The sequence below is a fragment of the Haliotis asinina genome, chromosome 15, assembly GCF_037392515.1.
Source record: "Haliotis asinina isolate JCU_RB_2024 chromosome 15, JCU_Hal_asi_v2, whole genome shotgun sequence".
Taxonomy (NCBI): Eukaryota; Metazoa; Mollusca; class Gastropoda; order Lepetellida; family Haliotidae; genus Haliotis; species Haliotis asinina.
Genome location: NC_090294.1, coordinates 29,325,663 through 29,353,474, shown reverse-complemented (window position 1 = coordinate 29,353,474; position 27,812 = coordinate 29,325,663). Strand labels below are relative to the sequence as shown.

The 27,812-nt window shown below is 41.8% G+C and overlaps 1 protein-coding gene across 1 annotated transcript; it reads right to left on the bottom strand.

Moving 5' to 3' along the window:
• Positions 1–1,246: 1,246 nt before the first annotated feature.
• On the bottom strand, positions 1,247–27,652 carry LOC137265214 (DNA cross-link repair 1A protein-like). Its single transcript, XM_067800560.1, has 10 exons — positions 26,689–27,652; positions 25,884–25,994; positions 22,742–23,710; positions 21,827–21,960; positions 20,047–20,165; positions 18,513–18,656; positions 17,902–18,047; positions 7,597–7,751; positions 2,008–2,149; positions 1,247–1,611 (listed from the first exon to the last, which is right to left on the bottom strand). The coding sequence occupies exons 1-10, from the start codon at positions 27,320–27,322 to the stop codon at positions 1,385–1,387; spliced, it is 2,781 nt and encodes a 926-aa protein (XP_067656661.1). The 5' UTR covers positions 27,323–27,652; the 3' UTR covers positions 1,247–1,384.
• Between the last annotated feature and the right edge of the window lie 160 nt (positions 27,653–27,812).

Below are 27,812 nucleotides of genomic sequence, written 5' to 3'. Positions count from 1 at the left end.
CAATGTTTGGATACACTGCTACTGTCCATAAAAAAAAAAAGAAAAAAAAAGAAAATGCTCATTGTTCAGAAAGTGATTGTCAACTGGTGATCAGTACAGTACACCTCTTAACAATACAAACTTCTAATGCCATTTTCACAAGGAGTTTCTTGTACCAACAAATTTCATCACTCCTTAAATTGCTCACACTTAACTTGTTGACACACTAGACATGGATCTATTCACTTCTAGAGATCCCCCTCAACAACTAGAGATCCCCTATTTTATGAATTTGCATATAGTTCATAGAAGTTGAGCCTGGTATTATAACTTGACCTCTCGTGAAGGTCAACAAAAGATCGATGCAGTCACAACACTGCCTTCAATCTCTCTCTCAGTGTGTGTGAGTGCGTGCCCACGTGCCATGTAGCGTCAAACTCATCATTCAGCACAAATATACCTAAATGACAGTATGAGAAAAAAATCACAAATAGATATTACACACTTTTTTGTGTCAAAAGACACTTGAAAAATAGTTACAGATAAATGAAAAACATATAGATATATTCTCAGAAATGCATCAGTTTGAAGTTTGAATGAGGTATGTTTATGTCCAAAAATTAACTTTTGTACTATTCAAAATCCACTGGCATAAGATTCAAGTAAACATGGTTAGTTTCATTAATAATGACCCACAATGCTCTGTCTCATGTATTAGTGAACAAATAATTGTTTATCTGAAACACTGGCAACCCGAAGACTGTTTGTCTGAAACACTGGTAACCTGACGACCACTTGTCTGAAACCTGAAAACTGTTTACCTGAAACATTGGTAATCTCTGGATTAATCAAATTACCTGCGGACTGTTGATGAAATATACTTTAATTGAAGATTGTTAATGTAAACTGCTGTAAACTGAGGCCATTTTTAATAAAGCATTAGTAAACTAAAGCCATTTTACTTCAACCCTTGATAAAGGAGGTAAATGTCTACATATTATTTAAATGCTACTTTCATACTGTCTACAGCAAAAGCAGCAGAAAGCTAAGTTTCTATCACAGTTCTGGCAATTCCAGCAACAATTCCAGCAATGATAAACAGTTCAGATCCCACCTTAATATCTTATGTGTTCACATAATGATTCACAAATTGAGTAGAGACAGTGACGTAACTATGCCGGAGATATGACTGCATCACCATATTTCTATGCCTAACTAAAGCCGATACAATATCATGCTATTTTATCAAATGCCAACTTTTATATAGTTTTTTTTTTTTTTTTTGATAATGCACTTCTGTAGCATTGAAACTGATTGCCTCCTTTAATGAACATAAAAAAAACCCAAAACGACTGAGATCTCCGTCTCCAGACTGTTGATATGAAATGGAATGAAGTAAAATGGTTTATTTCAACCAGGAAGAGAGGGATGACTGTTTTTCTGTGGGTACTGGTTCCTTCTTTCCTGAATCATTTTTCTTCACTTCCGACAACCAAGTCATGAACAGCCTGTTCATCTTCTGGCGACTCTCCGGGTTAGTGTTGTTTACAGTGGCCAGTATTCTGTCTGGGCGGATGAACTGGGTGAAGCGTTTCATCTCCAGATAGCTGCTGTGTTCGCTGTATGGAATACCTGGACAACATAGCGCGAGCTCAGTACCCAGTGGTAGTACAACATTGCCTTGAAATTCAGGCAGAAAAATCTTACTAAGATTTTATTTGAAAAATTCTATCAATCAGTAGAATATTTAAGCCTTATTAACTGAGTAATTCTCAAGTAAAAAACACTTAAAAAAGACTATTGTTATCAAATAATAGATATGATTTATAAATATATAAACAAATTTACTACGGATGAGACATCAAGTGAAAATTATTTTACTTTAAAAGCTTTCATGTTTTGGTCAACCAACCTAGGATATTTTGAAATGGAACGCTTGATTCTTTATCCTACACATGTTAGTCAAATGACCAACAATACTAAAAACACATCTGACGTTTTTGTTTACAAGCTGCTTTGTCAGCTCACCATATATGGTAATGCCATTCCTGCTGTACTTGGGCTTAATCTGGTCAAGGGAGACAACTCTGTTACTGTGAGACCAACCAGTAGGTTCCAAGGCAAGGATACTGTTGAACTTGGCCTGCTCACTCAGGTAGATGCTGAGATCCTGAACAGAGAGACATAACTAGTGTTGGAAATCAGAAGTCCACTATCAATAATCAAAGGGAGTGTGGTGAACGATTACTGATATATTATCATAATACATACATTTTTACTGCAGTCACAAATTTTAAGGGATTTTCCTCAGGTTTTTTCTCATTAATGTTAATGTAATTGTTCTGTTCATTTAGACAACAACAATTTATCAGTATATCTCATTACATTCACAAAAAATGAATAATTCATAGACAGGTTACAGTAATATTTCCAATAGTGGTGAATATGAAATTGTGAACACAATGCACATAGCTTTAGGCTGTTTAGGGCTTATTGGTTCCTGAATATTCATCAAAATTAAAGGTAAGTTCACTTCATTCAAGTGTGTTATGCTAAAACAACAAAAACCTGATTAATTAGAAAATTAAATGAGACTTACCTGTAAGCTGAAGTTCGATTCTAATTCTGCCAACCAATCCTTAGTGCTGATGTATCCCATGAGATTGCATGTGCACATGTGCGAGATCAGTCTTGAACATTATGTACTTGAAGAAGACAGGGGTCAATGGGTGGGAAACCCAATGGGAGGGACCACTCAGCACTAAGGATTGATTGGCAGAATTAGAATCAAACTTCAGCTTCCAGGAAAATCTTGTTTAATTTTCTAATTCTACCAATTCTCCCGTGCTAAAGGGATCCCATGAGATATTCAAAGCCATCTTAATGTACATGCAAACAGCAGTGAAAAAAATAAACAAAATTCAATGCAATTCATTTATTGCAAAAATGGTAAACAACCATGTAAACCTTACAAATTGTTGTTTAGGTTAAACCTTTAACCTTACATATGCACAAACTTTCACATCAACTGCAGTTAATGTATCATCATGAAAAATGTTCATTTCTTTAACTTTTCCTGTGATAGAACAGTGTTTGCAAACAAAGCTGAGCATTCTGAGACAACAGGTTTTTCGTAATACTTCGCAAAAGTCTTTGCTGAAGTCCAACCTGCCCTGTCAAGGATCTGATGCAGAGGCACATTGAGTTTACTTGCAGCAGACAGACTTGCTGCCCTGGTACTATGAGGTCAATACATTGCAGTGTCTATTTCAGCACTGTTAAGTCCTGATTTTATACGACTAATAGTGTCCGTGGATACTCATTGATGATGAACAATTGTGACTCTTCACCTCTCAGAGGGTCTGTACGTGAAATGTATTCATTGGGCGCTGTGATGGGACAGAAACCTCTGTCAGGGGCGTAAGCCAGTATTTTCACTGAAGCAAAAACTTTACCAGGTTTAGATTGCTTGACATGATCCTTCAATAAAAACTCAACTGAAAAACAACTAAATGAAATGAAATGTTCGTAGAATCCAAGTCCAATAAATGTAATGTTTGTCCTCTTTGGGCAGTAACAACTGAAAAAAGTAAAACAAGCTTGATGGATAGTTGTTTCAAAGTTAACTTTCTAACTGGAGAGAGTTTACGAAGATATTCAAGAAGTACAATGACATCCCAAAGACCTTGGTATCTAGGCACTGGGGGGTTCTGCTGAAAAACTCCTCTCATAAATCCTTTCACTAAAGCACCCACTGGCTCCCTGGTGCTATCCATAACAGCAGACAATGCACTTCTAGCCATGTTAAGGGCACTATAACCTAAACCATGCTGAAACAACTTGCATAAAAAATCAAACACAAATCTTATATCTGCAGAAAATAGATCAAGTTTCCTCTGATCGCAAAAGGGGAACCATTTGTCCCTAAACACATGACATTGTCGTCTGGTGAAGTGTCTCCAGGAATTCCACAGGAGGTTCCTGATTCCTTCAGAAAAACATCCCCGCTCCCAGTCACGGGAAACGCTGCTAATCTCAAGTGGTTCAGATTCAGAAGAATTGTCGCATCCCACGAAAGACTCAGTCTGCTTGTTGTCCTCGTTATCTCCACAGGTCTGTCAACAAGAAGATTCATTGAAGTTGTGAACTATGATTGTGTAGGCCATATTGGGGCAATAATAATCCTTTTCACTTTATCAAACATGATTTTTTGAAAGCACTTTACAATCAGACAAAAGGGTGGGAAACAATAGAATATTTTGCCACCCCAGTCCATAGTAAATACGTCAGTATGACATGCACCTGGATCAAACGTCCAAGAGACACATGTAGGCAACTTCTTGTTAATTCATCCAAACAAATCAATTTCTGGTTGTAGAGAACACAAGTCAAGCATTTTGTCAAAGGTTTTTGAATCTAAGGTCCATTCTGTTCTGTCAGAGAAATTTCTCTCGAAGCTAGATCGCATGGGTATTTCTACTTCCTCGTATGTGTGTTATTGTTAAGTCAATATTATTAAAGGTCACATGCAACATAAAACACAACTTTGCAGGTACTGATACCTTTCGGTATGCACTTACAGAAACCTGTCATCAAAAATGCCAATTCAACCTCTAAAGTTGAAAAAAAACCCAAAAAACATGGCGATGAAAAAAAGCCATCATGCCATCTACCATTTGCTTTCATTTCTTCTATACATGCTCCCCAGCTGTCCATACTAGCATCTGTTTGCATGCAACAGTCAGGATTATGTAATTTTATACTTATCCTGACTAATGCTTAATTGCTTATCTCCTCTTCCCTGGCGAAGGTAGTGGAACACCTGAAAGAAGCGGACGTAAAAACACACTCACCCACGAGTAGCGTTCCTTTTCCTGAGTAATTGGTGAGCTGACCCAGCACACTTGTCACTCTCTCCTGTAAATTGCCCGACAAGAGAAGTATAGGAATTCAGCGTTCGTGTGAGGGGCGACTGGGAGGGCTTTTGTCATGAGTCAGGATAAGTGTAAAATATCAATTTTATTCAGAAAATTACATATTTTTCCTCATCCTGACTCATGCTTAATTGTTTACAGAATCCGACGGAAACAGCTGTGGGTCAGACCATGCTGGATTCTGCTGGCTGTTCAAAATTATGTCCAGTAATTTCCCCCCTTAACGGGAACATGTAACAGCGATAATTTGGTCCTGTCCTTCTAATATTCATTGTAGATTATGGGGGGATCACATCCAGTCAAACTTGTCTTCCGTAGACGACTTCGTTGACTGGCACATGATGACATCAAAAGTAACTAGCATCCTGCTAGTTTCTGATGCAGCTAAATGTCAAGATATAGCAATCGTGACTAGTTGCGACCCTTCTTCATGTACAAGTATCTTCGTTACAAGTACAGGGTCACAATCACTCATGCGCTGAAAGTCACTGACGACTTCCTGATACTGGAACAATAACACCACATTCTGCACAGGGCGTTCTCTCTCAAAGACCAATCAGATTGCAGATGTAACGTCACCGGCTTTCTTCACAGTCTGACAGCAATAGGTCAGGCGTTGACGGATGAAGCGTTGGCAATGTAACTTCTGTGAATGTCTGAATGTGTTGTTCACAGCACGGCAGCTACCATTTTCAGTCGTTTCACAAAAGTACGAGCACTTACTGCCATCACCAACACTGTAGAATACCCTCAAAACAATGTCTCCCGGAAGTAAACAAAAAGGAAGTCAAGGGCAGATAATTCCCAGAAAAGCCTGCTGCCAAAATCCTAAAAATGCAGATCATCTATTATACGAAATGTGACCCATCATAATTATTATTCAAAACACTAAACATTGTGACCTAATAATAATTATTACTTAATTAACAATAAAATATACAGAAAATACACACTAGTAACAGTTGAAGATTATAGTCTTCATTCTTCTTCAACATGACCTTCCTAGGCTCATGTTGCATGAAGGTGTCTGCGTCGAATGGCTGCGTTGAGTGCAGTCACGGCTGACTCGTCTGAGTCAGGGATGTCTGCTGTGATGACTGATGCTGCTGACAACCCGGAGCGGTGACGATGCAGTCGTGGCCGATCTAGGAGCAGCAGTCGATGTAGTTGAAGATTGTAGTCTTCGTTCTTCTTCAACATGACCTTTCCAAGTCGAATGGCTGCGTTGAGTGCAGCGATAGCTGACTTGTAGAGATGTCTACTGCGATGACTGCGATGATTCAATACTTAGCAATTTGAAGGTTTTCTGTATTCCTTCATTCGTTCATACACAACTGTATCTTCAATTTACTTGTACTGAAACAATGGTGAAATTATGTCAATCAACTTTCCATCAATACTGGTCCGCTTATCTTGTGCAAGTCCAGGTGATTTTTTCAGAGTCAAAAACTCATCTTCAACCTCAACTTCAGCCGTACTGTCCCCTGAAACTATTTGCTCTTGACTAGAAATTGATTGTTCATCATAAGCAGGCTCATCGGGCTGAATTTCACTCTCTGATTGGTACTGATATTCAACGTGGAAGTTGTCGTTATGAGACTAGTAGTCTTATTCATAATCCATCGGACCCATTTCTTCTATCTGCATTGTCCCCTCAAACTGAGAGAATTTGTCACTTGTTTTATTCATACCCGAGTTCATGGCCTTCATTTCCATTAAAATATCTTTCACGCATGATGCAAGCTTGTGATGTTCAGAATTACTGTCTGAAGACTTGCGGCCTTCAGAATTTATTTTTTATGTCTTTGTTAGATTTAGGTTTAATTTTTTCATTTTTATCGCCTGCAGGTGATATTTGTTGGGTTTGTTGGAAGTCGCCACGTGGGTGAGCATCATCTCCCATTTTTGCACGTGGTATCAGTCAGCTCGCTGACACGAATTGAAAAACTGACAGACACAGTCACAACAGTAAGAGTGAGTGAGTGAGTTTAGTTTTACGCTGCATTTAGCAATATTCCAGCCATATGGCTGCAGTCTGTAAATAATTGAGTCTGGAACAGACAATCCAGTGATCAACAACATGAGCATCGATCTGCGCAATTGGGAACCGATGACATATATCAACCAAGTCAGCAAGCCTCACCACCCGATCCCATTAGTCGCCTCGTACGACAAGCATAGTTGTCTTTTACAGCAAGCATGGGTTGCTGACACAACAGAAAGAGTAAACACCCTAAATGTATAGCTAGCCCCTCAGGACTATTGCCCAAAGCCAGACACTTCCAAATAATATCCAAAGTTACGGAAAACACATATAATGTTACCCGTCTACACAATTCACTGCTACCTCACATAAGGCGCCATTTGCACTGATCTCGCTCATGGGATTCCATTAGCACAGGATTGGTTGGTAGAATCAAAGATATTTTTATAACAATCCCTAAATACTTCTAACTGATCTTTTGATCAATTTTCAATCATTGCAACACCACTAAACATAAGCTTAGCATACACTTACATCCTTGGTTGTTGTTCAAATCAATCTCAGCAAATCAGTGAATTACCTCTTCCAGACTTAACAGTTTGCTGTCATACAGCAAGAAAAGCAGCACATAGTTTATTCATGCCAACAACATTTTAACTTTGCCATGGTCACTCAAGAACATGGGAACCCTGTACTTACATTGGGTTTTAGTTTTCCCATGGGCAGAACATGAACCCTAGCTTCTTTGGGGTCAAGAGTGACCATCTTCTGCAGATGTGGGTCCTCAAGACATTCGATGATGACTTTCTTGTCTCTCTTCACACAAACTTTGCTCTGTAAGGCATCAGCGATTGCTGGAAACAGTATGTATGAAATATAGAGTCCTGGCAAAACAGTGATACACAAATCTTGGACACAACATTGAACATGTAAAAAAGTTGTTCTCATAGACATAAATGTGCAGCAAATTTGGTATCAATAAATTATCATATCATGAGTGAGTTTGGCTTTAAGCCTCTTTTAGCAACATTCCAGCATATCATGGTGGGGGATACCAGAAATGGGATTCACACATTACACCCAAGTATTTGGTGTGCTGAATAGATGCTTTTTAACCACATTGCTACCCGCTGTCCCTTAACATGAGCAGAGTAACATTATGAGTAAACACAATCTAGGAAATTCCTGTATGGAGCACAGACTGAGAGACATGACATTTCACTTGTCGTTAGTGTGTGTACCTTCATACTGGTCACATACAATCTGAAGCAAAACTAAAACACATAAACCTTATTCAGAATCACAGCACTCAAATTCTACAGAGATGTGATTTTTGGAGTACTAATATAATACTTTCACTTTTCTTCAACACATTTCAGTTCTCAGACTAGCATTATTTGACATTTCAACACTATAAACCCTTGAGAGTTATCTCCCTTACTCCTCAAACTCTTCAGCAAGGTATTTCTGCACACGAACAACACTCATTACTATAAATCTATAAATATTCAAAATGTCCTCTAAATGTGACCCTAACTCCTTAACAGCTTGCACCCTGTTAAACTCATTTTTTCACGCTGCCGCTTAATAAATGACAGTTCCCTAATAAGAGTTCTCTTCCCTGCATTGCATATTTACTTCAGACAAGTAGATGGCCAACAGTTTTACAATAGTATGGACTAGATCTAGATCAAGCAGTTACATACATACATGTACGTATTTCACAGCATAAGGGCAAAAATCTGAATGCAACATTAACCCTCCAGTCGCCTAAAAAAAATATAAAACAAAAAAAACCCATTGCATATGCTTCTCCATAAAAAAAGAAAAAAACAATAATATCATCAGCCGCCAGCAATAAATTACAAATGGTCCCTAACCAGTAAGAAAGCAAATCCTCACTATCCATGTGATGTGATACGATGTGAAAACATGAGCTTATTAATTCTTAAATGCCACAAATACTCTAGGAGGTACAAATACACTAATCATTTATTGATATCGTTATAAATGAAACCTTGTCATCAAAACTACTCATGTTGACATTAAATTACCTTAAATCAACCTTTTTGACAACAGTGGACAATTCTCTCCCACGAATGAATTTTCAACAAATCAGAGGGGCTCACCTCCATGATGCAATGTGAGGTATACCTAAGTGGGTTGCTGTAGTGTTCATGGACATTTCTTCTTTGTAGGTTTGTCTAAACCTGCAGTCTTAACAACTGATTTGCAAAATGAAAGTTTGTTAAAATCTAAATATTTTAGATATTTAAATACTTACCTTACCATAGGTCTTATGCATATTACCTCTAGCTTCGCTAAACGAGATCAGACAGTCGTTGATTCGCCATCCCCTCGATGGCTACCTCATGTAATCTACGAATGTAGTCACGGAAGTGACGTGATCTCTCCACTCGCGCGAGAGCGCAGAATCCAAAATTCACTTTTACCGTCAACCGGAAGGTCCGAAGAGTCCAAAGTGGGGAGGAGCATCCAGCGTTGGGAGGGAGTCACCGCCCTATGGTAAGGTAAGTATTTAAATATCTAAAATATTTAGATTTTAACAAATTTTTAACTTACCTTACCATAGGTCTTATGCATATGGCTTCGACAGATGGATGGTGGTGTGGACTCCAGAGGACCATCCCTCAGCAAACAGTGCACATGCATCAGGAGAACTCGGGAAAGCCAATGTCAACGGTCTCAGGATAATACCTGGAACAGGACAAAGAGCAACCCAATAGAACTCCAAAGAAAAACCGACGCACCCTGGGGGTGAGGTTAATCTTAAGACCAAAGGTAAGTAGAAGTGTAGTTACCTAATGGGCGGATGGTCGGGTAAGTTGCTGAGCAACCACCAATGGACCAAATGACTGTAATCCCTCCACGTCTTCAACTGCCAAGTCCCTCAAGTAGTGGGATGCGAAGACAGTTGATGACCTCCAGAAACAGCCCTCCATGATCTGCGGTACTGTGCAGTTCCGATGGAGGGCCATCGTAGACGCCAAGGCCCTGATCTCGTGCGGGTTACTTGCTACCGGATGAGGCAGGTGCTTGTCGTCATAGGCCGCCAGGATAGTCGATCTGAGCCAGAGGGCAATAGTATTTCTGTTTACTTCACCTTTGCAGGACACGGCAAAGGGAATGAATAACCTTTTGCGGGATCGTCTCCTAGAGGCTGACCTTTTAATATAGCATCTGAGAGCCCTGACTGGACATAGCAGCTCCTCCTCCAAGTCATGATGACCCAAGATCGTAGACAAAGGAGGGATGGAGAATAACCTGTTAGGCTGCCCGGGAAGCTGGTTCTTAGCCACAAAATCCCAAAGCAAACCCAAATGAGCACGTCCGTGTCTTGACTGTTCAAATCGGATCTGAGTAACGTCAAGAGCATGGATCTCGCTGACTCTAGCCGCTATTGCCAATGATAGTAAGAAAACCGTCTTCTTGGAAAGATGTTCAAAGGAGGCTTCTTCTAATGGCTCGTACGGCGGCCCTCTGAGATGTTGAAGGACAACATTAAGATCCCAAGCTGGAGGACGAAACTTGGTCTTCTGGTCTTCCAGCTTGAAAGCTTTGAGAAGCGCAATAAGTTCCGGTATCTTGGAGATCTGTGAATCTGACTTGATAGCAAGGACAGAATTCAAAGCAGACAAATAGGTGCCTAAGGTACTGCCTTTGAGATGTCTAGAGTTCCGTAGGTAGAGAAGGAACTGTGCCACAAACTGAGGAGATGCTGCCATGGGATCTTGAGATCTTCGTGCGCAAAAATTCTCAAAAGAGCGCCATTTGTCGTCATATAAAGAACGGGTAGAAACTCTATGCGCGCGAGCTATAACGTTCGCCACGTGCGCAGAGTAGCCCTTAGCCTTTAATGCTCTCTGCAGATGACCCATGCGTGAAGATGGAATCGCCGTGGATCCGGATGCAGCTGTCGACTGTGTGGATGTCGAAGCAGATGCAACCACTCTGGAAGTTTGTAAGGGTCTCCGCTGGCGAGCCGTCGAAGATCGGGAAACCACGATCTGGCTGGCCACCAAGGTGCGACCAAAAGCAGTCGGAGGTTCTGCGTCAGTCTGATCTTGGCGATTACATCCGAGAGAAGAATTGGAGGAGGGAACGCATATGCGTCCAGTCCTTCCCATGATACAGACATCGCGTCGACTGCCCACGCCTGTGGATCCGGCACGGGAGATACGTACGTTGGTAACTGGTGATTGAAACTGGTGGCAAAAAGATCTACCAGTGGTCTCCCGAGTTGCCAGCAAATCTGGCGAAATGCGTCCGGATGAAGCATCCACTCCGTCGGGGATGGTTTGCCGGGGCGCGACAGGGCGTCTGCCAGAATGTTTTTGCAGCCGGGAATGTGACGAGCCGCGATCACGATGCCGTTGCTGTCTACCAGATCCGCTAACAGGAACATCTGGTCCAGAAGTTGTTTGGACCTGGTTGTACCCTGATTGTGAATCACCCACACGACCGTGGAATTGTCGGACGCTACCAGGAGTCTGGAGTCTGTTAGGACCGGTAGCCAGTGGCGAACCGCTAGGATGACTGCTTGCATCTCCAGGCTGTTGATATGCCACTCCTTTTCGGCGTCTGACCACAGCCCTGAGGTTGTCTGGCCGTTCAAATGAGCACCCCATCCCAAGAGGGATGCGTCTACAAACAATTCGTGGTCGTGGTTGAAGTTTGTCAAACAAACACCGGCGCAGACGTTCCACTCTACCGTCCACCACCTGAGGTACTGATGCAGGTGCGGGGGTAGAAGAAATGACGACTGGAGGTCGTTCTCTCGAATGAATGGTAATAGGAACCTCTGTAGTGGGCGCAGCATAAGCCGTCCTCTGAGGGTGAGGTCCTGCGCCGACGTCAACAAGCCCAACAGAGACTGCCATTCTCTGAGGGTGAGAGGTAGGGACAGAGCTCGATCCGTAAAGGCGAGAATCTTCTGCCATCGATCGGGAGGGACCCTGACTAGATTGAGCCGAGTCAGGAACAACCCCCCAATGAATGTTAACTCCTGCGTTGGTTTCAGTTGCGACTTCTCGAAATTGATAATCCATCCCAACTGTTGAAGTAGGCGTGTGGAGAAGTCCAGTTGTTTGAGTAGCAACTGAGGATTGCAGTGATTTAGAAAACAATCGTCGATGTAAGGATCGAAGTCTATCCCCCGGAGGTGCAGAAACCGGGTGACAGGCAGTGTGACCCGAGTGAAAAGCCACGGGGCCGTAGAAATTCCAAACGGCAGCACTCGCCACTGGTAGTGTACTCCGTTGAATATGAAACGCAGGAACTTCCTGTGACGTGGGAATACAGGAACGTGCAGGTAAGCATCCTGTAAATCTAGGCTGGCCATCCAAGCTCCGGGTGACAATTTGGCTCGGATCTGATCCAGTGATGTCATTCGGAAATGCGGGGGCTCGGCTAAATACAGGTTGTTGAAAGTCGCCATGTTGTGAATCATCCGCATTTTGGTGGAACCTTTCTTGGGTATCAGGAAGATGGGTGAATAGAACCCCGGGGAGAGATGGGGTTCTGACACTATCTCTATAGCATGTTTTGTTAATAAAATGTTGATGTTTTCTAGGATAAGTACCTGTTGATCTATTGAGTACCCTCGTGACAGGGGAGTGGTAGTCAACGGCGGAGCTCTGGCTAGTGGTAGCTTGTAGCCGGCTCTCAGGATCTTGCAAACAAACGGGTCTTCCAGGAATGTCCAGTTGGCCCAGAAGATCCCTAGTCTCCCACCTACAGGGGTCGGATGAACTGGTACGACTGGGGGTGGGAGGTCCCAGTCGTAGTAGTCCATGGCTTCAGCGGCCGGAGTAGGGACGCTTGCCCCTACCTCGACCGGACGTAGCTGGGGCATCCCTGCCACGTTCTTGAGGCTTGCGCTGGACATCTGAGTCTTTGGTACGACCTCGTCCCCTCCCAAACGAGGAACGGATCGACTCTCTCCTGGGTACATATCTTTTCTTGGCATTACCCCTGGCTCGGCCACGAAATGCAGAGCCCAAGGCCTCGAAAGTTGACAGCGCCACTTCCGTGTTAGTAAGTTCGGCATGTTGTTTATACACCGACGGTATCTTTTCATCAAAGAGGAACTTAGACGTAAATGGTGCACGAAGAAGTTGACGTTTAAATTCCTCTTGCCAAGAACAAGCATCTAAAAATCCAGATCGGCGCATAGTAGTAGTCATGGCTAGCGCCGCACGTAAGTGTCCAAGTAGGTCATGGAGTACTCTGCCTTGCCAAGCAAAAATGGTAGTTAAATGATCCACCCTCGAGGCATTATCCTCTGACAAATCCAAGGCTGCAGCGGAGGTGGCTGACGCAAGCGCCGAGATAGGTTTAAGCATACGTTTCAGTTCAGTATCAACAGCTGCTAACTTTGAATCCTGAACTCTGTAAGATGACGGAGTTGAACTTGACAACCTCTTAATTGAATCGTCTAGCGCCGCCCCGTTGTCGGCAAAATCCAGACTGTGCACTTTATAATCTGATTTCTTAGACTTCGACGCTTTGATGGTCGGATTTAAGGATAACTTCGCAAAGTCCGAGTCTAACAAAGTAATCGCATCCGCCACCATAGGGTGTGGTGGAATAAGTAACTCAGGAGTCAAGTGAATCGACGCCGGGTTGTTTGAATCCGAAGAAGGGGAAGGACAGTCCGGTAATCTGTCGGCAATCCACTCAAAGACACCAGTTAAGGGAAGATAGGTGCCATCACTATCACCAACATTGCCAGGTTCCTCCTCATAGTCTGGGCAAAAGAACTGTTCCTCGTGTTCCTCCCAGGAAATAGAGGTTGATTCTCGTCGCTGACTCGAGTTGGAAGCAGAGTTCTTAGTGTTAAATTCTTTGCCGGAAGTCCGCAGTGGTTCCGGCGATCGCGAACGCTGGGATCTAGAGAGACGTCGTGGTGATCTTGACCGAGATCGCACTCTACGTCTACTTCTGGTACGTGAGTCTTCCTCTAAGGAGCGCCTTGGAGAGCGGGAAACCGACCGGGAGCGCCGGCGCCTGCTACGATGTGGAGAACGAGAGCGCCGACCCTTCGGGGACCTAGAACGAGATCTGCGCCGGGAGCGCTCAGCCTCTAAACGACGAGCGCGCTCTTCATCCAGCTGGCGCTGTAACATTTCTTCTTTAGTCAGCGTATGAGACACTCTGGGGATCCGATAAGACGTAGTTATAGGAGCAGGGTCCGGCAACAATATTGGCGCTGGCGTTGGTACAGGCGCTGGCGTCGGAATAGGCGCTGGCGTCGGGATAAGCGCTGACGAAAACACCGGTGCTGATGTAAACAAAGGCGCCGGGACAGGCAGAGGCGCTGGTACAGGCAACGGCGCTGGCGTAAGTCTAGGCGCTGTCGTTGGTAAAGGTGTAGATACCGAGGTAGGGAGTACAGCAGCGCCCGGCGTCAAGAGAGATCGCAGAAGCCTCTGAACTTCAGGATGGGATAAGGCATCCGGGTGAGATAAATCTACAAAGGCGTCCGAACGCGTAGGCTCTGGAGAGGAGCGCGCCGGCGTAATAGATGAGCGCTCCACACTCGGCGTTGATAGTGGTATTGAAGGCGGTGGTAGATCTTGGTCGTCAGGTAAGGATCCCAAGGAAGACGCTGGCGACGACATTCTTCTCTTACGTTGCGTAAAACGTTTCCTCCGAACCGCCAAAAAGGTCTTGAAATCGGTGAGAGATAACGCTTGACAGTGTAGGCACCGACTATCGATGGAACAAACAGCGGACGCACAATCCGGACACCAGGGATGTGGGTCCTTGGCTGATTTCTGCCCCTTGCAGACAGTACAATAGTGTCGAGTCATACACAGAACTGTAACAGACAAGAAACCACGACTTGACGACATGTTAATACAATACTAGGAGGAAAACCCCCTACATAAAAATGTAGAAAGTAGTTGCACCCCTACGTAAAAAAATAGGCACACCCGTAAGTGCGGGGCAGCGAAAAATAACAACCACAATGGCTGCCTTCGCTACGCTGAAATTCATGGCAGAAAAAAGTATGCTAAATACCGAAAACACAAGTGAAAATGACCAAGCATGGGCAGAAACATGACGGGCAAACCACCAACAAGATGAACTACCCTCATGGACGCCATGTCGTTCTCACCTCCGACATGGCCAAGCCAAGCCTGAGTGAGAAAAGAACAACACGAGGTAGCAAGGTAAGCACATTAAATGCTTGTATGACTTGACTTTGATACATAATGAGGGGATACAAACCATACCTACCAAGGAGTAGCAACTTTATTGAAACTACACACAGTAGGAAAAAAAAAACAACTGCAAACCAACACGTCCGTTCGCATGAACGCTAAAGGTAAAAGTGAATTTTGGATTCTGCGCTCTCGCGCGAGTGGAGAGATCACGTCACTTCCGTGACTACATTCGTAGATTACATGAGGTAGCCATCGAGGGGATGGCGAATCAACGGCTGTCTGATCTCGTTTAGCGAAGCTAGAGGTAATATGCATAAGACCTATGGTAAGGTAAGTTAAAAATTTTATGTTTCCACAATCTACTGCCATTTAACCCAATTACCTGCCTTGCTTATTTTCTGAGTTACAACTTGTTTTCACAGATGATTCTGTCAAAATCACTTGTCATAATGGTTATAAATGGTCCTGTTACAAGTTGTGTCATGCAAAATCTTTCTGTTCATGATTCAAAAACATATTTAACTACAGTAGTTTTGATCTTTTGACTTGATGAAAACAAACCATAATATAATTGATTCTCAAACTTTGTACTTTTAGTAAAATATGTATTAGATTGATAGAAAATAGGATTTTGCATGACATTGCCTATACCATAAAAATTTCTCTCTTGGAAGAGAGGTAGGTGTCAATATGATACTACTTACTTACCACTGTCACCTTGACCACAACTTTACTCCCGAGGAAGACATCGCTATGTTACAAGTCGTGTCATGCAAAATCCTTTTGGTCATCAATCCTTTACTACAACTACTAAGTAGTTTTGATTTTCTATATTGATGAAAACAAATCTAAATAGCTTGGAAGTGAGATAGGTGTCAAACCACCTGATTTAATACGTTCAGGCTTCCACAATGCTTGCTTCCCACTCCAAAACAACATATTTAGCATGAACTAAGGGGTCTGCTGGAAATATGTGGATGGTGACACCATCACACGACACCTGGGAGCAATTGACGGCAACACAATGATTTAGCATGTTTTTTGTTTACAGCGAGAAACCTGTTACATAGGTTAAACCAAACTGGCAAAGCTGTTAGTAGTGTTACACATTGTACATACAACTAAGTGAAGATCATTCCTCACATGATATCACTGCGGTTACACATCCTGTCTGTGGTTTTGTTGGTGAGTGAAGCAGAAGTGTTCCACAAAATTAACCACAAGTCTTTCATATGTAATGGATAGAATAGTACATAAAATGTTTAAGTATTTATAGTATTCCCAGAAATTATTGAGAATCATGTTGTGTCATGTAACTCATCACGTTTATTAACTTCTGGCGTTTTACTTACATAAACACGTGAAAACATCATCCTTATACAGTCTCGGTCTTGTTTTAGTACTTTGTTAGACCTCCTCGCTCAGCAATGCATGCCTGAATACGCTTAGGCACACTACCCATCAAAGTTTGTAGGTAATCGTGTGACAGGGTATCCCAATATTGGACCACCTCGGCCTTCATATCTTCAATATTTCTCAGTCCCTTTTGGTTTATTCTGTCCTTCATGACTCCCCAGACATTCTCAATTGGGTTTAGGTCTGGGCTGTAACTGGGCCATTCTAAAACTTGAACATTTTCGCCCGACAACCACTGTTTTGTGTAGCGCGCAGTGTGTTTTGGGTCATTATCATGCTGGAAAATCCAATCATCTTCATACAATGTTTGTGCTGTCGGAAGAAGGTGACCATTTAGAATGTCAACGTATCTTTCTTTTGTCAAGTTTCCCGTGAAAACACACAATGGCGTCACTCCGCGAGCCGATATGCCAAACCATATGTGAAACTTCGGGCTATGTTTTGGTCGCTGGTAGATAGGTTTGACAGTATCTTTGGTCCAAATTTTCACACAATTAGGGAAAAGCCAAACAGAACTTTCATCCGAAAAGAAAACATTATCCCAATCTTGATTTTCATGAGCCCGACACCAGTTTAAACGTTTTTCCTTTTGTGCATCTTTCATCAACGGCGAGTGAATTCCACGTTTTTTCACCCAATTAAGTCTCTGTAATTCCTGCCTAACTGTTTCATTGCATACCTGAGGACTTCCTCTGCTAATCATTTCATTTCTGATGTTCTCAACACTTTTCAATTTGCCCCTACTCACAATCTGCCCAAGTCTTCGACGATCCACAACACTGAATTTCCTAGGCCGACCTGCCCCTGCTTTGTGCTCTATCCTGGTTCCTGTTTGAATATTCTTCAAAGTTCTGTATACTGTAGACAGAGGAATACCATGTCTACAAGCTAACACTTTAGCATCAGCCTCACCCCTTTCAAAATCATCTAGAATGAGCTTTCTTTTCTCTCTTGCTGTAAATTCTGCCATGTCAACACAGGAAGCTGTCTGCTCAGACAAGGGAGATAACTCTTGACGTAATGAGCTGCCTTCTAAGCCTTCAAGAGTTGTCTCCCTTATTTAGTATGCTTAGTGCATAGTGAAAGCCCTTTTTCCAATCTTAGCATCATTAGAAAAAAAAGAAAGATTTTCTCAATAATTTCTGGGAACACTGTAAGATTAAGTGGGTGTTGGGGTAGCCTAATGTTTAAAGTGTCCAATCTTCATGCTGAAGATCCAGGTTTGATTCCCGACATTAGAACAATGTATCAAGTAGTGATCCTCCACATGACATTGTGTAATACACTACTCATGCACTCACTAATTACCAAAAGTTTGCTCCTAACACAGAAAACAGGAATACAGCATGATGGCACTTTACAACATCTGGCCAACCGACTACAACCTGATGCTGACCTGAAAACACTCTCTCTTTCCCGATTGTATATGTCCCACACACAATCAGAGAGTTTGGACAAGCCTCAACGTGCTTCTTCACTAGAGACACAGCAAACTTGATCACTTCTGACTGAGATGGGAATGTGTAGATGGGATCACAATACCTGCAACAAAATAAGACTATCCCAATTGCATAGATCAATGCTCATGCTGTTGGTCAGTGGATTGCCAGGTTCAGATTTGATTATTTATAGACCACTTAGCGGCATTAAACAACAAACCAACCCTTTCCTGATATTAAAACAACTGACTTACAAAGACCAAATTTGTAACAAACTGGAAATACAAAGAGGCTTTAACAGCTAAGGACGGCCACAATTGAATTCAAAACTATTTCTGTAATAAAAGTGGCAAATACAGTACGTTTGATGCCACAAAAATCTTTGCAGCTCTTCCAGAACATCTGACTTACCCTGAGGTTGCACTCAGCCTTAAGTGTCAATTCTAGCATAAATGGTCAAAGCAGCACAGATTCATGTAAGTAAATTTTAAATTTTAAATATGAGTTTTTTGAGACACTTAAGATAATATTCTGTTCTTTAGGACTGCTGCATCTGCCCCATACTGACGTGGTGTCTAGGTACAGCTGATGGATCTTGGTGCCGATCAATGGTGGGTACAGCTCCATAGCGGGGTCAGCTCGGAAGTCTCCAGTGTGAAGGTACGTCTGTCCAGACTTGAGACGAAACAAGATGATGACTGCACCCGGACAGCTGAAGTAAACACAATAGGATGAGTGGTGAGGGAGTTTGACAGTTGTCCTAGGAAGAGTGAGTGAGTGAGTGAGTGAGTGAGTGAGTGAGAGTGAGTGAGTGAGTTTTACACAGCTTTTAGCAATGACAGCTGGGGACATCAGAAATGTCCTTCACACATTGTGCCCATGTGGGGAATCGAGTCTGGGTTTTGGGAGTGACAGGCTTATGCTTTAACTAGAAGGATACCTGACCACCCTCGTGGCTTGTGAGGTTGATGGGGTTGTGGGTCAGTTAAAGAGGTTAGTTGGTTGTATAGCTACACTCAGCAGTATTTCAGCTATATGGTGGCAATCCAGAGATCAAGAGCAAGAGCATCGATCTAAACAACTGGGATACGGTGATACGGTGATATGTGTAAACCAAGTCTATGAACCTGCCCACTTGCTCCTGTGAGTCATATCTTACGACAACAATGGGTTACTGAAAACCAATTTTAACCTGTTCTTCATGGATTTCAAGAGGGGTGCTGAGTCACATGCGAGTTTGGAGTCAATTAGACAAAGGGTGATGAGACGCCAGTGGGGAGGCAGTTAGAAAAAAGTTGATGAGTCATATGGTGTTGGCGAGAGTGGGTGGGGAATGAGACGGTTTTGTCATTACCACCTGCACCCCATGTGATATGAACTGAGAGAAATGCATGTTGTGTGACATGTTTGTGTAGCTACTCACTGATTGGCTTCCATCAGAGTTAGCTCCACCCCCTACATATCACATGGCTTGTTAAGGGGTAGAGTGTGTAGTGTGACATGTCTGTGTAGCTACTCACTGATTGGCTTCCATCAGAGTTAGCACCACCCCCTCCATATCACATGGCTTGTTAAGGGGTAGAGTGTCTAGTGTGACAAGTCTGTGTAGCTACTCACTGATTGGCTTCCATCAGAGTTAGCACCACCCCCTCCATATCACATGGCTTGTTAAGGGGTAGAGTGTGAAGTGTGACAAGTCTGTGTAGCTACTCACTGATTGGCTTCCATCAGAGTTAGCTCCACTCCCTCCATATCACATGGCTTGTTAAGGGGTAGAGTGTGTAGTGTGACATGTCTGTGTAGCTACTCACTGCTTGGCTTCCATCAGAGTTAGCTCCACCCCCTCCATATCACATGGCTTGTTAAGGGGTAGAGTGTGTAGTGTGACAAGTCTGTGTAGCTACTCACTGATTGGCTTCCATCAGAGTTAGCTCCACTCCCTCCATATCACATGGCTTGTTAAGGGGTAGAGTGTGTAGTGTGACATGTCTGTGTAGCTACTCACTGCTTGGCTTCCATCAGAGTTAGCTCCACCCCCTCCATATCACATGGCTTGTTAAGGGGTAGAGTGTGTAGTGTGACAAGTCTGTGTAGCTACTCACTGATTGGCTTCCATCAGAGTCAGCTCCACCCCCTCCACATCACATGGCTTGTTAAGGGGTAGAGTGTGAATGTACTGTGGATCCACTTTGATCTTTGTTCGAACCAAGTTGCCGGTCACCTATAACAAGAGGCAACTGTAAGGGTGAAATTATAACATAATTATAATTATAGCATAAATCTTCTGTCGAAAATTTACGATCACCTAGAGAAGACAGGATCATATGTGAAGATCTTATTCATAGACTTCAGTTCTGCGTTTAATACGATCCAACCGCATCTTCTTGTAAGGAAAATGATGGACCTCAACATCGACCATTCAATAATACGATGGATTAGCAGCTTCCTCACAGGCAGGCTACAACATGTGCTCACCAATGGTACAACGTCGCCGACCATCACCATCAACACAGGCGCCCCACAGGGATGTGTTTTATCTCCCCTCCTGTTCATTATATACACGAATGACTGTGGCCAGTGACAGTATATGTTCTAATATCATGTTCGCCGACGACTCGGCACTAGTGGCACTCCCTACGGACAGTGAGGACGGGTACAGACAGGACATCGATAACTTAGTCACATGGTGTCATGATAACTTCCTTGAGATTAACGTAACGAAAACAAAGGAACTGGTAATTGATTTTAGGTCAAAGAGAAATGTGGACCATGTTGAACCCATCTGTACTGAAGGCAGTGTAGTTAATATCAGAACATAAGTATTTAGGGACTATCATCGACAACAAATTGAACTGGAACAATAATACGGACTCTATCTATAAGAAGTGTCAACACTTAGGAAACTTAGATCTTTTAATGTCGATGTCAAACTGTTATCACTTTTCTATTCTTGTTTTGTTCACTCTGTTTTATTGTTTGGTATTCACTGCTGGTACCGATCCCTCTCCCTTAAAAACAAAAACAAACTGATAAAAGTTACCAACATCGCCTCATAGACCCCCCTTGTAAATCTATCTTCCTTATATGGAACCCGTGTCCTGTCTCTTGCACATAAGATTATCGCTGATGAAACACACCTATTAAACTCATACTATTCCCTTTTACCTTCCGGCCGCTGATGTCTGATTCCCAAAGTTAAAACCAACCGTGCCACAAATTCCTTTATTCCAAGTAGTATTAAACTTTTAAATAGCACCTGTGATAAATAAGTTATTACAATATATATGCCATTTTAGTTTCACAATATGATCTCAATTAATCATCTTAATGTCATAATTACTCACTTTTTATATTCATATTTATATTTATATGTGTGTTGTGTTCTTAACTGCTGTACATTTGTTACTTCTGTGACCAAGTGAATGTAAAAACAATTCCCATTCCGGGTAATAAAGTCTTATCTTATCTTAAACACAACAGTCCACAAGAAATAGCTTTCCACGTAACACAGTGGCGCACATGATGAAAATAGTTCTCCTATATGTTTCTGTATCTGCAGAGAAAGGTAAAACAAAAAGTGTGTGAGTGAATGAGTGAGTGAGTTCAGAATTGTGCTGCTTTTAGTTCTAGCAATATACCAGCAATATCAAGGCTGGGGACACCTGATATGGGCTTCACACAATGTACCCATGTGGGGAATCAAAATTCTTTAAGAACTAAATTACTCCATCATCCCTCATTAGATGAAATGGCAAGAGGCAGCAATGAAACACATTGTGCATATATAAAAGAGAAGTAGTGCGTGATATGCTAAAGAGAAGAAACTGTTTGCTGACATGTCTGCAACAAGTGCATGTGTTACAGCTGTATTCATGCCCACACCTTGCTACAGTACAGATGTTGCTTGAAGTGCTTGGTGAGGCCCCCATAGTGGTCGTAGTGAAAGTGGGTCAGCAAGTACGCCTTGCAGCCTGGGATCACACCATACCTGAAGGCATCCACTGTCAGCGTCGTGCCTGAAATGCAAGTCCAGTATTAATGGAAGTTACTTAACACTTCAATTGCTTCTTAATGTGTCCAACATTCAGGAAAATGAACATAGTGACCAATTTACTATACCATGAATGAGGAGTTAGGTTTTGACAGTCCTGATTACATTAAAATCTTTTTTGTTGAGAATTAACACCAGATCAAACAGTATTCCAGCTGTATCATCGGCAAATCAGCATAATGTGGTATCACCGTGAAGACCAGGGTTCAATTCCCCACATGACTTCAATGTGTGAAGCCCATTTCTGGTGTCCTCAACATGAGATTGCTGGAACATTTCTAAATGTGACATGAAAACTTACTCACTGACCTCAAAGGTGAGAAATGTATTTTAAGTTTACAATCTGGCAAAAGCTATAAGCATGGGTATATTTCTGACAAACCTTGTAACACAATCGTGGCAAACTGAGATCAAAACCAAGACCAATAGGTGTAAAGTATACCAAAGGGAAGCAACTCTGCATAGTGATTTTCCCATTCCACATGGTAAAGAATTGGTCCATCTATTCATAGTCCAACACATTGTCTAAAAAACAAGAAAAACAAAAAAAACCCCACATTGTTCGCTCATCATGCTGAAAACATGGGTTCCATTATACATATGGGAACAATGTGTGGATGCCTATTTGTGGTGTTCCCCACCGTGATATTGCTGGAATATTGCTAAAAGCAGTGTAAAACTCACTCACTCACTCACTCATGGATGTAGATACTTGGGATGTTTATATTATGTTCATGTTATGTTACCTGGCATTCTCTTGTAAAACGGGCAACTTCTCCCTCCTCCTTTGCCAAAGGCAGGCTTCTCCTCAGCAGAAAATCCAGCACCCAGAGTCTTTGATCTTTTTAAATCAAACCCATTCAAAGGCCTCGCGTTACCTAGCAGAGGGACTGAAGCAATTCTTGCCAAGCCATTCCTTAATTCTTGAATATCACAGTTAGGATCAGCTTGGTTGTTTTTTGTTGTTTCAGCATTGTTACATTTAATGCTTGGTCGGCTGAAAAAATTAAATATTGACGTCTGTTTTCTTGCTAGAGAAGGCACTGGTTCTTTTCCTGAGGTCAAGTTTGGGCCACTGGTCAGTTTGTCTTCTGTAACATTGTTAAGGCTCAACTTTTCATTGTCGTTTATTTTAATACTATCACATATTACAGTGTTATCTCCAACCCTTGCATCACAGTCATCATAACTTGAATTGTTGTAAGTTTCATTCTTGTCAGTTTCATTCTGATTCTTGTCAATTTCAGATTGCCCCTTCTGATTGCAATCAATTTCATCAGTATCCTCATCAATATTGCCCCCATCCTCCTCATCTTCTGATCCTGCTAACAAGTCTGGTAACTCTTTAAGCACCTCTTCATCGCTGTCAGGTGCCGCGATGAATCCACCAGCTTCATCAGCACCAGCCACAGTACTTAATGTAACACTTTTCTCGGGGACAGAGATGTGTTTCCTGGGTCTGTTCCCATTACTCGATTCTCCAACACTTTGGTTCACATTCTCTGTGACCTCATCACTCCCATGGCCATCACTTTCAGAATAGGCTTGTGAGGTAGATGTTGAGGTCACTTTGGACAAAGATGAGGTTGAGACAGCACTCTTCTCGGATGAGGTAGATTTTGGTGTGTCTTGCATACTGGATATGTGGAGCTTAACATCTTCACTGCCACTCAGGTCTTGCTTGAGAGTTACAGGTGGAAGCTCCGTACTTTGTGCTTAAAAGAAGATACAAAATTACTGTTACGTAAGTACCCCCGCTGCTAAAGGAGAATGAAATATTTATAACATGTTTGCTACTTTTTAGATTTTGCTCTCACACAAAATGCATTAAATGACTGGTGTTTGCACAATACAATAGCATTAACAAGAGTTTGAAGAGTGGTCAAAGAGTCATGGTGACCTTAAAAATAAAGTCAAGGTCACCCAAATCGACTGGTGTTTACCTAATCCTACAATGAAGGCTGTCAACAAATTTGAAGACAATGGGTAAAACAGTTCGTGAGATATTGGGTTAACAAGAAACGGGACGTACATATGGACGGATGGATGCTGCTGAATACATAGTTCCCCCATTCCACGTTGCAGCGGGGGATAACAAAGTCGTAAGGGACTAACAATTCATTTTATCAGAGTGTGGGTATGTGCAAGATTCACAACTTGGGTACAATCTGTGTTTAAAAAATCCCACTGGAAGACAGTTTCCATTTTGAGAAATCAAATAATGGTATCTTACGTATCTGTGGGCTACTAGATAATTTCTATTTACCATGTTTACAGTTTCAAACTACAAAACTGCTTGGATTTCATTTAATATCTGCTCAAAATGTAGCTATTAAATTTCAGAATGATCATGAAGCAAAGATATCTTTCTTTTCTATTTATCACTTCTCAATAATAGTTCACTAAACATTAACATCAAATACCATGTTGATTTATTCTTTGATAATAACATCATTGTGATTAAGTCATAAAAATCAGGGTTGGTGGAAAATTAGTCAGGACAAGTTGCCTGTGGCAAGTGGCTTTTTAAAAAAAAAATATTGAACTCCTGTACAATGTGTCAGGCTCATTTTTTAGGTCCTCTACCATGAAACTGTTTGGACTGTGGTAAAAGCAGACAAATAAAAGAAGAAAAGGAAAAAAAAACCTCATTCACTAGTAATAGAATAGACTATTTCCATTGCCTTAGCTCTACCTGTCTACTTCTGGGGCATGGTGGGCAAGGTGTCTGACTCTGTGGCATCAGGCCAATTATACCATGAGCTTTGAGGTGTCACAGTTGAGCCCACCTGGCGTAACAGTGAGTGTGGGTGAGTGAGTTAAGTTTTACGTCGCACTCAGCAATATTCCAGCTATATGGCAGCGGTCTGTAAATAATCGAGTCTGGACCAGACAATCCAGTGATCAACAACATGAACATCGATCTGCGCAATTGGGAACCGATGACATGTATCAACCAAGTCAGCGAACCTGACCACCCGATACCGTTAGTCGCCTCTTACGACAAGCATAGTCGTCTTTCATGGCAAGCATGGGTTGCTGAAGGCCTATTCCACTACAGGACTTTCACGGGGTTTGATGCGTAACAACCTTGGCATGAACTTTGTGTGTAGACTGCTTCAGTGTTGTCACAACCCCTAGTGTAAAGTTCATAACCGTATGTACTTAACACAAATATCAGGAACCTATTGGTTGGACACATGAATACATACTAACACTTACCAACAAGCAGTATACAAGAACAAAGTACAGTGACCATGTGTCCAGTCCACCCAGCTGCGAATAGGTACCTTGTAAGGATGGAAAAGCCACACAAACTCAGTGCGCCTAGTGGCTGCAAGAGTTAAACTGTTTTAGAGGCATTTTAGAAGTTGCTGAGCTGAAGGTGCCAGAACAAATTTTATGGATGATCAACTTCTTTATTTTCACAATAGCGACATTTCGGTATGGATTCATATACCGTTTTCAAGCATATGGGAGGACAAGGTGTAACAGTTTATATACAGGTACATGAGATATTGCTGAGGAGATTAACAATAACAACAACATAATTGAGGAGATGAGAAAACAAAAACATCAAAGGATATAACTTGAGTTGTTGACATAACCACTAATTAGTGTGAAGCCAGGGGTGGGGGTGGGGGATTACAGCGTTGAGGAGACCAATTAATAGAGGAATAGTGACGGAAACCAGAAATTACTATTTCTTGATTAAAACGTCGAATTGGTTAGGTAGAAATATACCCTGATCCCAAGAGTTGTATGCTCGAAGGGGAGTTGAGATTGATAATACTGACTGACAATACTGACATCATGTTCAAGGGAAAAACAGCAGTCTAGCTGGAACTCGGTGCTATATAGATAGATAATAACAATAATAAAGTATACCTGTTGACGTTCCTTTGGGAGTTGTGGCCCTTGATTCTGCCAGGAGTATATGAGTGTACTTTCTGTAGTGTGATGGGATGCAACTCAAACAGCACACGCCATCCTTGCACTCTGTAACCATGGGAACAACATGAAAAACACTCACATGTCTAGATGATGTTCACATTGAAGGTCTGTTATCAGGCACCATTATCATTCCTGACAACCGAATTGAAAATCTACACACAAAGTCTTTTACAACTTTGTTTAATTCTCATAGCCTTTGCTCATGTAGTGAAAGCTAATTGAACTGATTTTTATTTTATTATCATGTTCATCAATATAATCAACATATAAAAAACTGATACCCTTTTCTTGCCAGTGTATGGCTCTTTGTCCAGTTTGTTTAAAAAACTATCATTGAAAGGAAAGGACAACCAGGTGTTTGAAAAGCATGTGCACAAGTGCCAACAAAGTTTCTGATTCAATAACCTGTGCTGGCCTGTCTCCATCCTTTCTTGCACACCTGGATGTCCCTTTCTTTGCACTCTTCTGTTGTAACAAATAGTGAACTATGTCAAGATTTTAATGATAGTTTGTTAAACAAATTTTTTATTTTTAGATCTTAAATTCTGCAAAAACCTCACTGTGTTGGTCTGATGTTTTTATTATTATCAGCATTTCAATGAGTATTCTATGTTTATTAGTTTTTGAGATAGATTGCAATTCAACAGTCTGCTTTTGAGTTAAACCGCCTGTAATTGTATGTTGTAGATAAAAACTACATGTTTATCTGTATTCAGTTTTATTCCTGTAAAAAACGTACCTTTAGCATCAGACAAAAACGGTAAATCCATACATTCCATGGTATGAGCATTTGGTGATAAATGGAGCAGTGCTGAAAATGGAACTTGACAAAATGGACAGTATCCCCCTGAGGTTTCACTCATCTTGTCAGTCTTCATCTGATCTTTCCTGCTTGTGGTTTTCTTTCCAACTTTCTTCACATCTCCTGTTTTAACTTTACTTTTGGTGTTACTTACTGCCGCACGTTTCGTTTTCACCTTTGTAGATTTTTTAGATAATGGAGATTTTATTGCTTGTAATGTCTGGCTTGAATCACTTTCATCTACACCAAGCTGCATCTGTACTGCCAAAGAAGATTTACTTAGGTGTTCATTTGGTCCACTGGATGTCAAAAATGCCCTTTTCCTACTTTCCTTCACTTCGTGACCATATGAACTGACAATCAAACAGTCACTGTCATCGGTGTCACTGTTATCAATTTGAGATGTTTGGCGATATGCAGCAACTTTTGATACAGTATCACGTCTGGGTCTCGATTCTGCTGATTTAGCATTGTTTTTCTTGGTTGGTACCTTCTTTGAACGCTTTAACGACTTAAAATCCCACAAATCGTCTTCTTCCTTCATTTCCTTAGCGGTTTTACTTCGTTTCATTCTGATTGAAGCTTTGTGGTCTAGTCTTTAATAACTCACGTTCAAATTATCAAGAGACTCGCACGGGCAACCCTTTCGTGCAGGTTTACGATGTAAGTTTAGTGCCGGAGTGTTCATTCCAACTTGATTATGACTGAAACATAGTCAGAGAATACCTAACACAGATCGCAGTTACAATCTTTTCCTTAATTGTTGGTGATATGTTTTTAGTTATTTGTCATCATAAGTTGCTTTCATCACTAGTTTGTTGAAGTTGCCTCCATATTACGTAGGTTCTAATATTGTCCGCCACTCATCTCGCGTATTCACGCGGCATGCTCTTCCTGTCTCAGACTCGTAGCACTATTTATCCATGAAGACTATGTAGAGGTAAGTGGCTGGAGTTCATTTTTGTCGATGCAAGGAGCTTCCTGTGTATATTTACAAATTGCTAATCGTTGTTGAAATGAAATATGATTGTAACTTAATCTTTTAAACTAACGTGATAGTG

Bases quoted from the DNA above. Each gene is read 5' to 3' on its own strand.
- LOC137265214 (XM_067800560.1), bottom strand. From the start codon at position 27,322: ATGAAACGAAGTAAAACCGCTAAGGAAATGAAGGAAGAAGACGATTTG. The intron at 25,995-26,688 runs GTACGTTTTTTA...CCATGGTTACAG, and splicing joins GTTTTTGTCTGATGCTAAAG to AGTGCAAGGATGGCGTGTGC. The intron at 7,752-17,901 runs GTCAGCATCAGG...TACTGTTTCCAG, and splicing joins GAAAGAGAGAGTGTTTTCAG to CAATCGCTGATGCCTTACAG.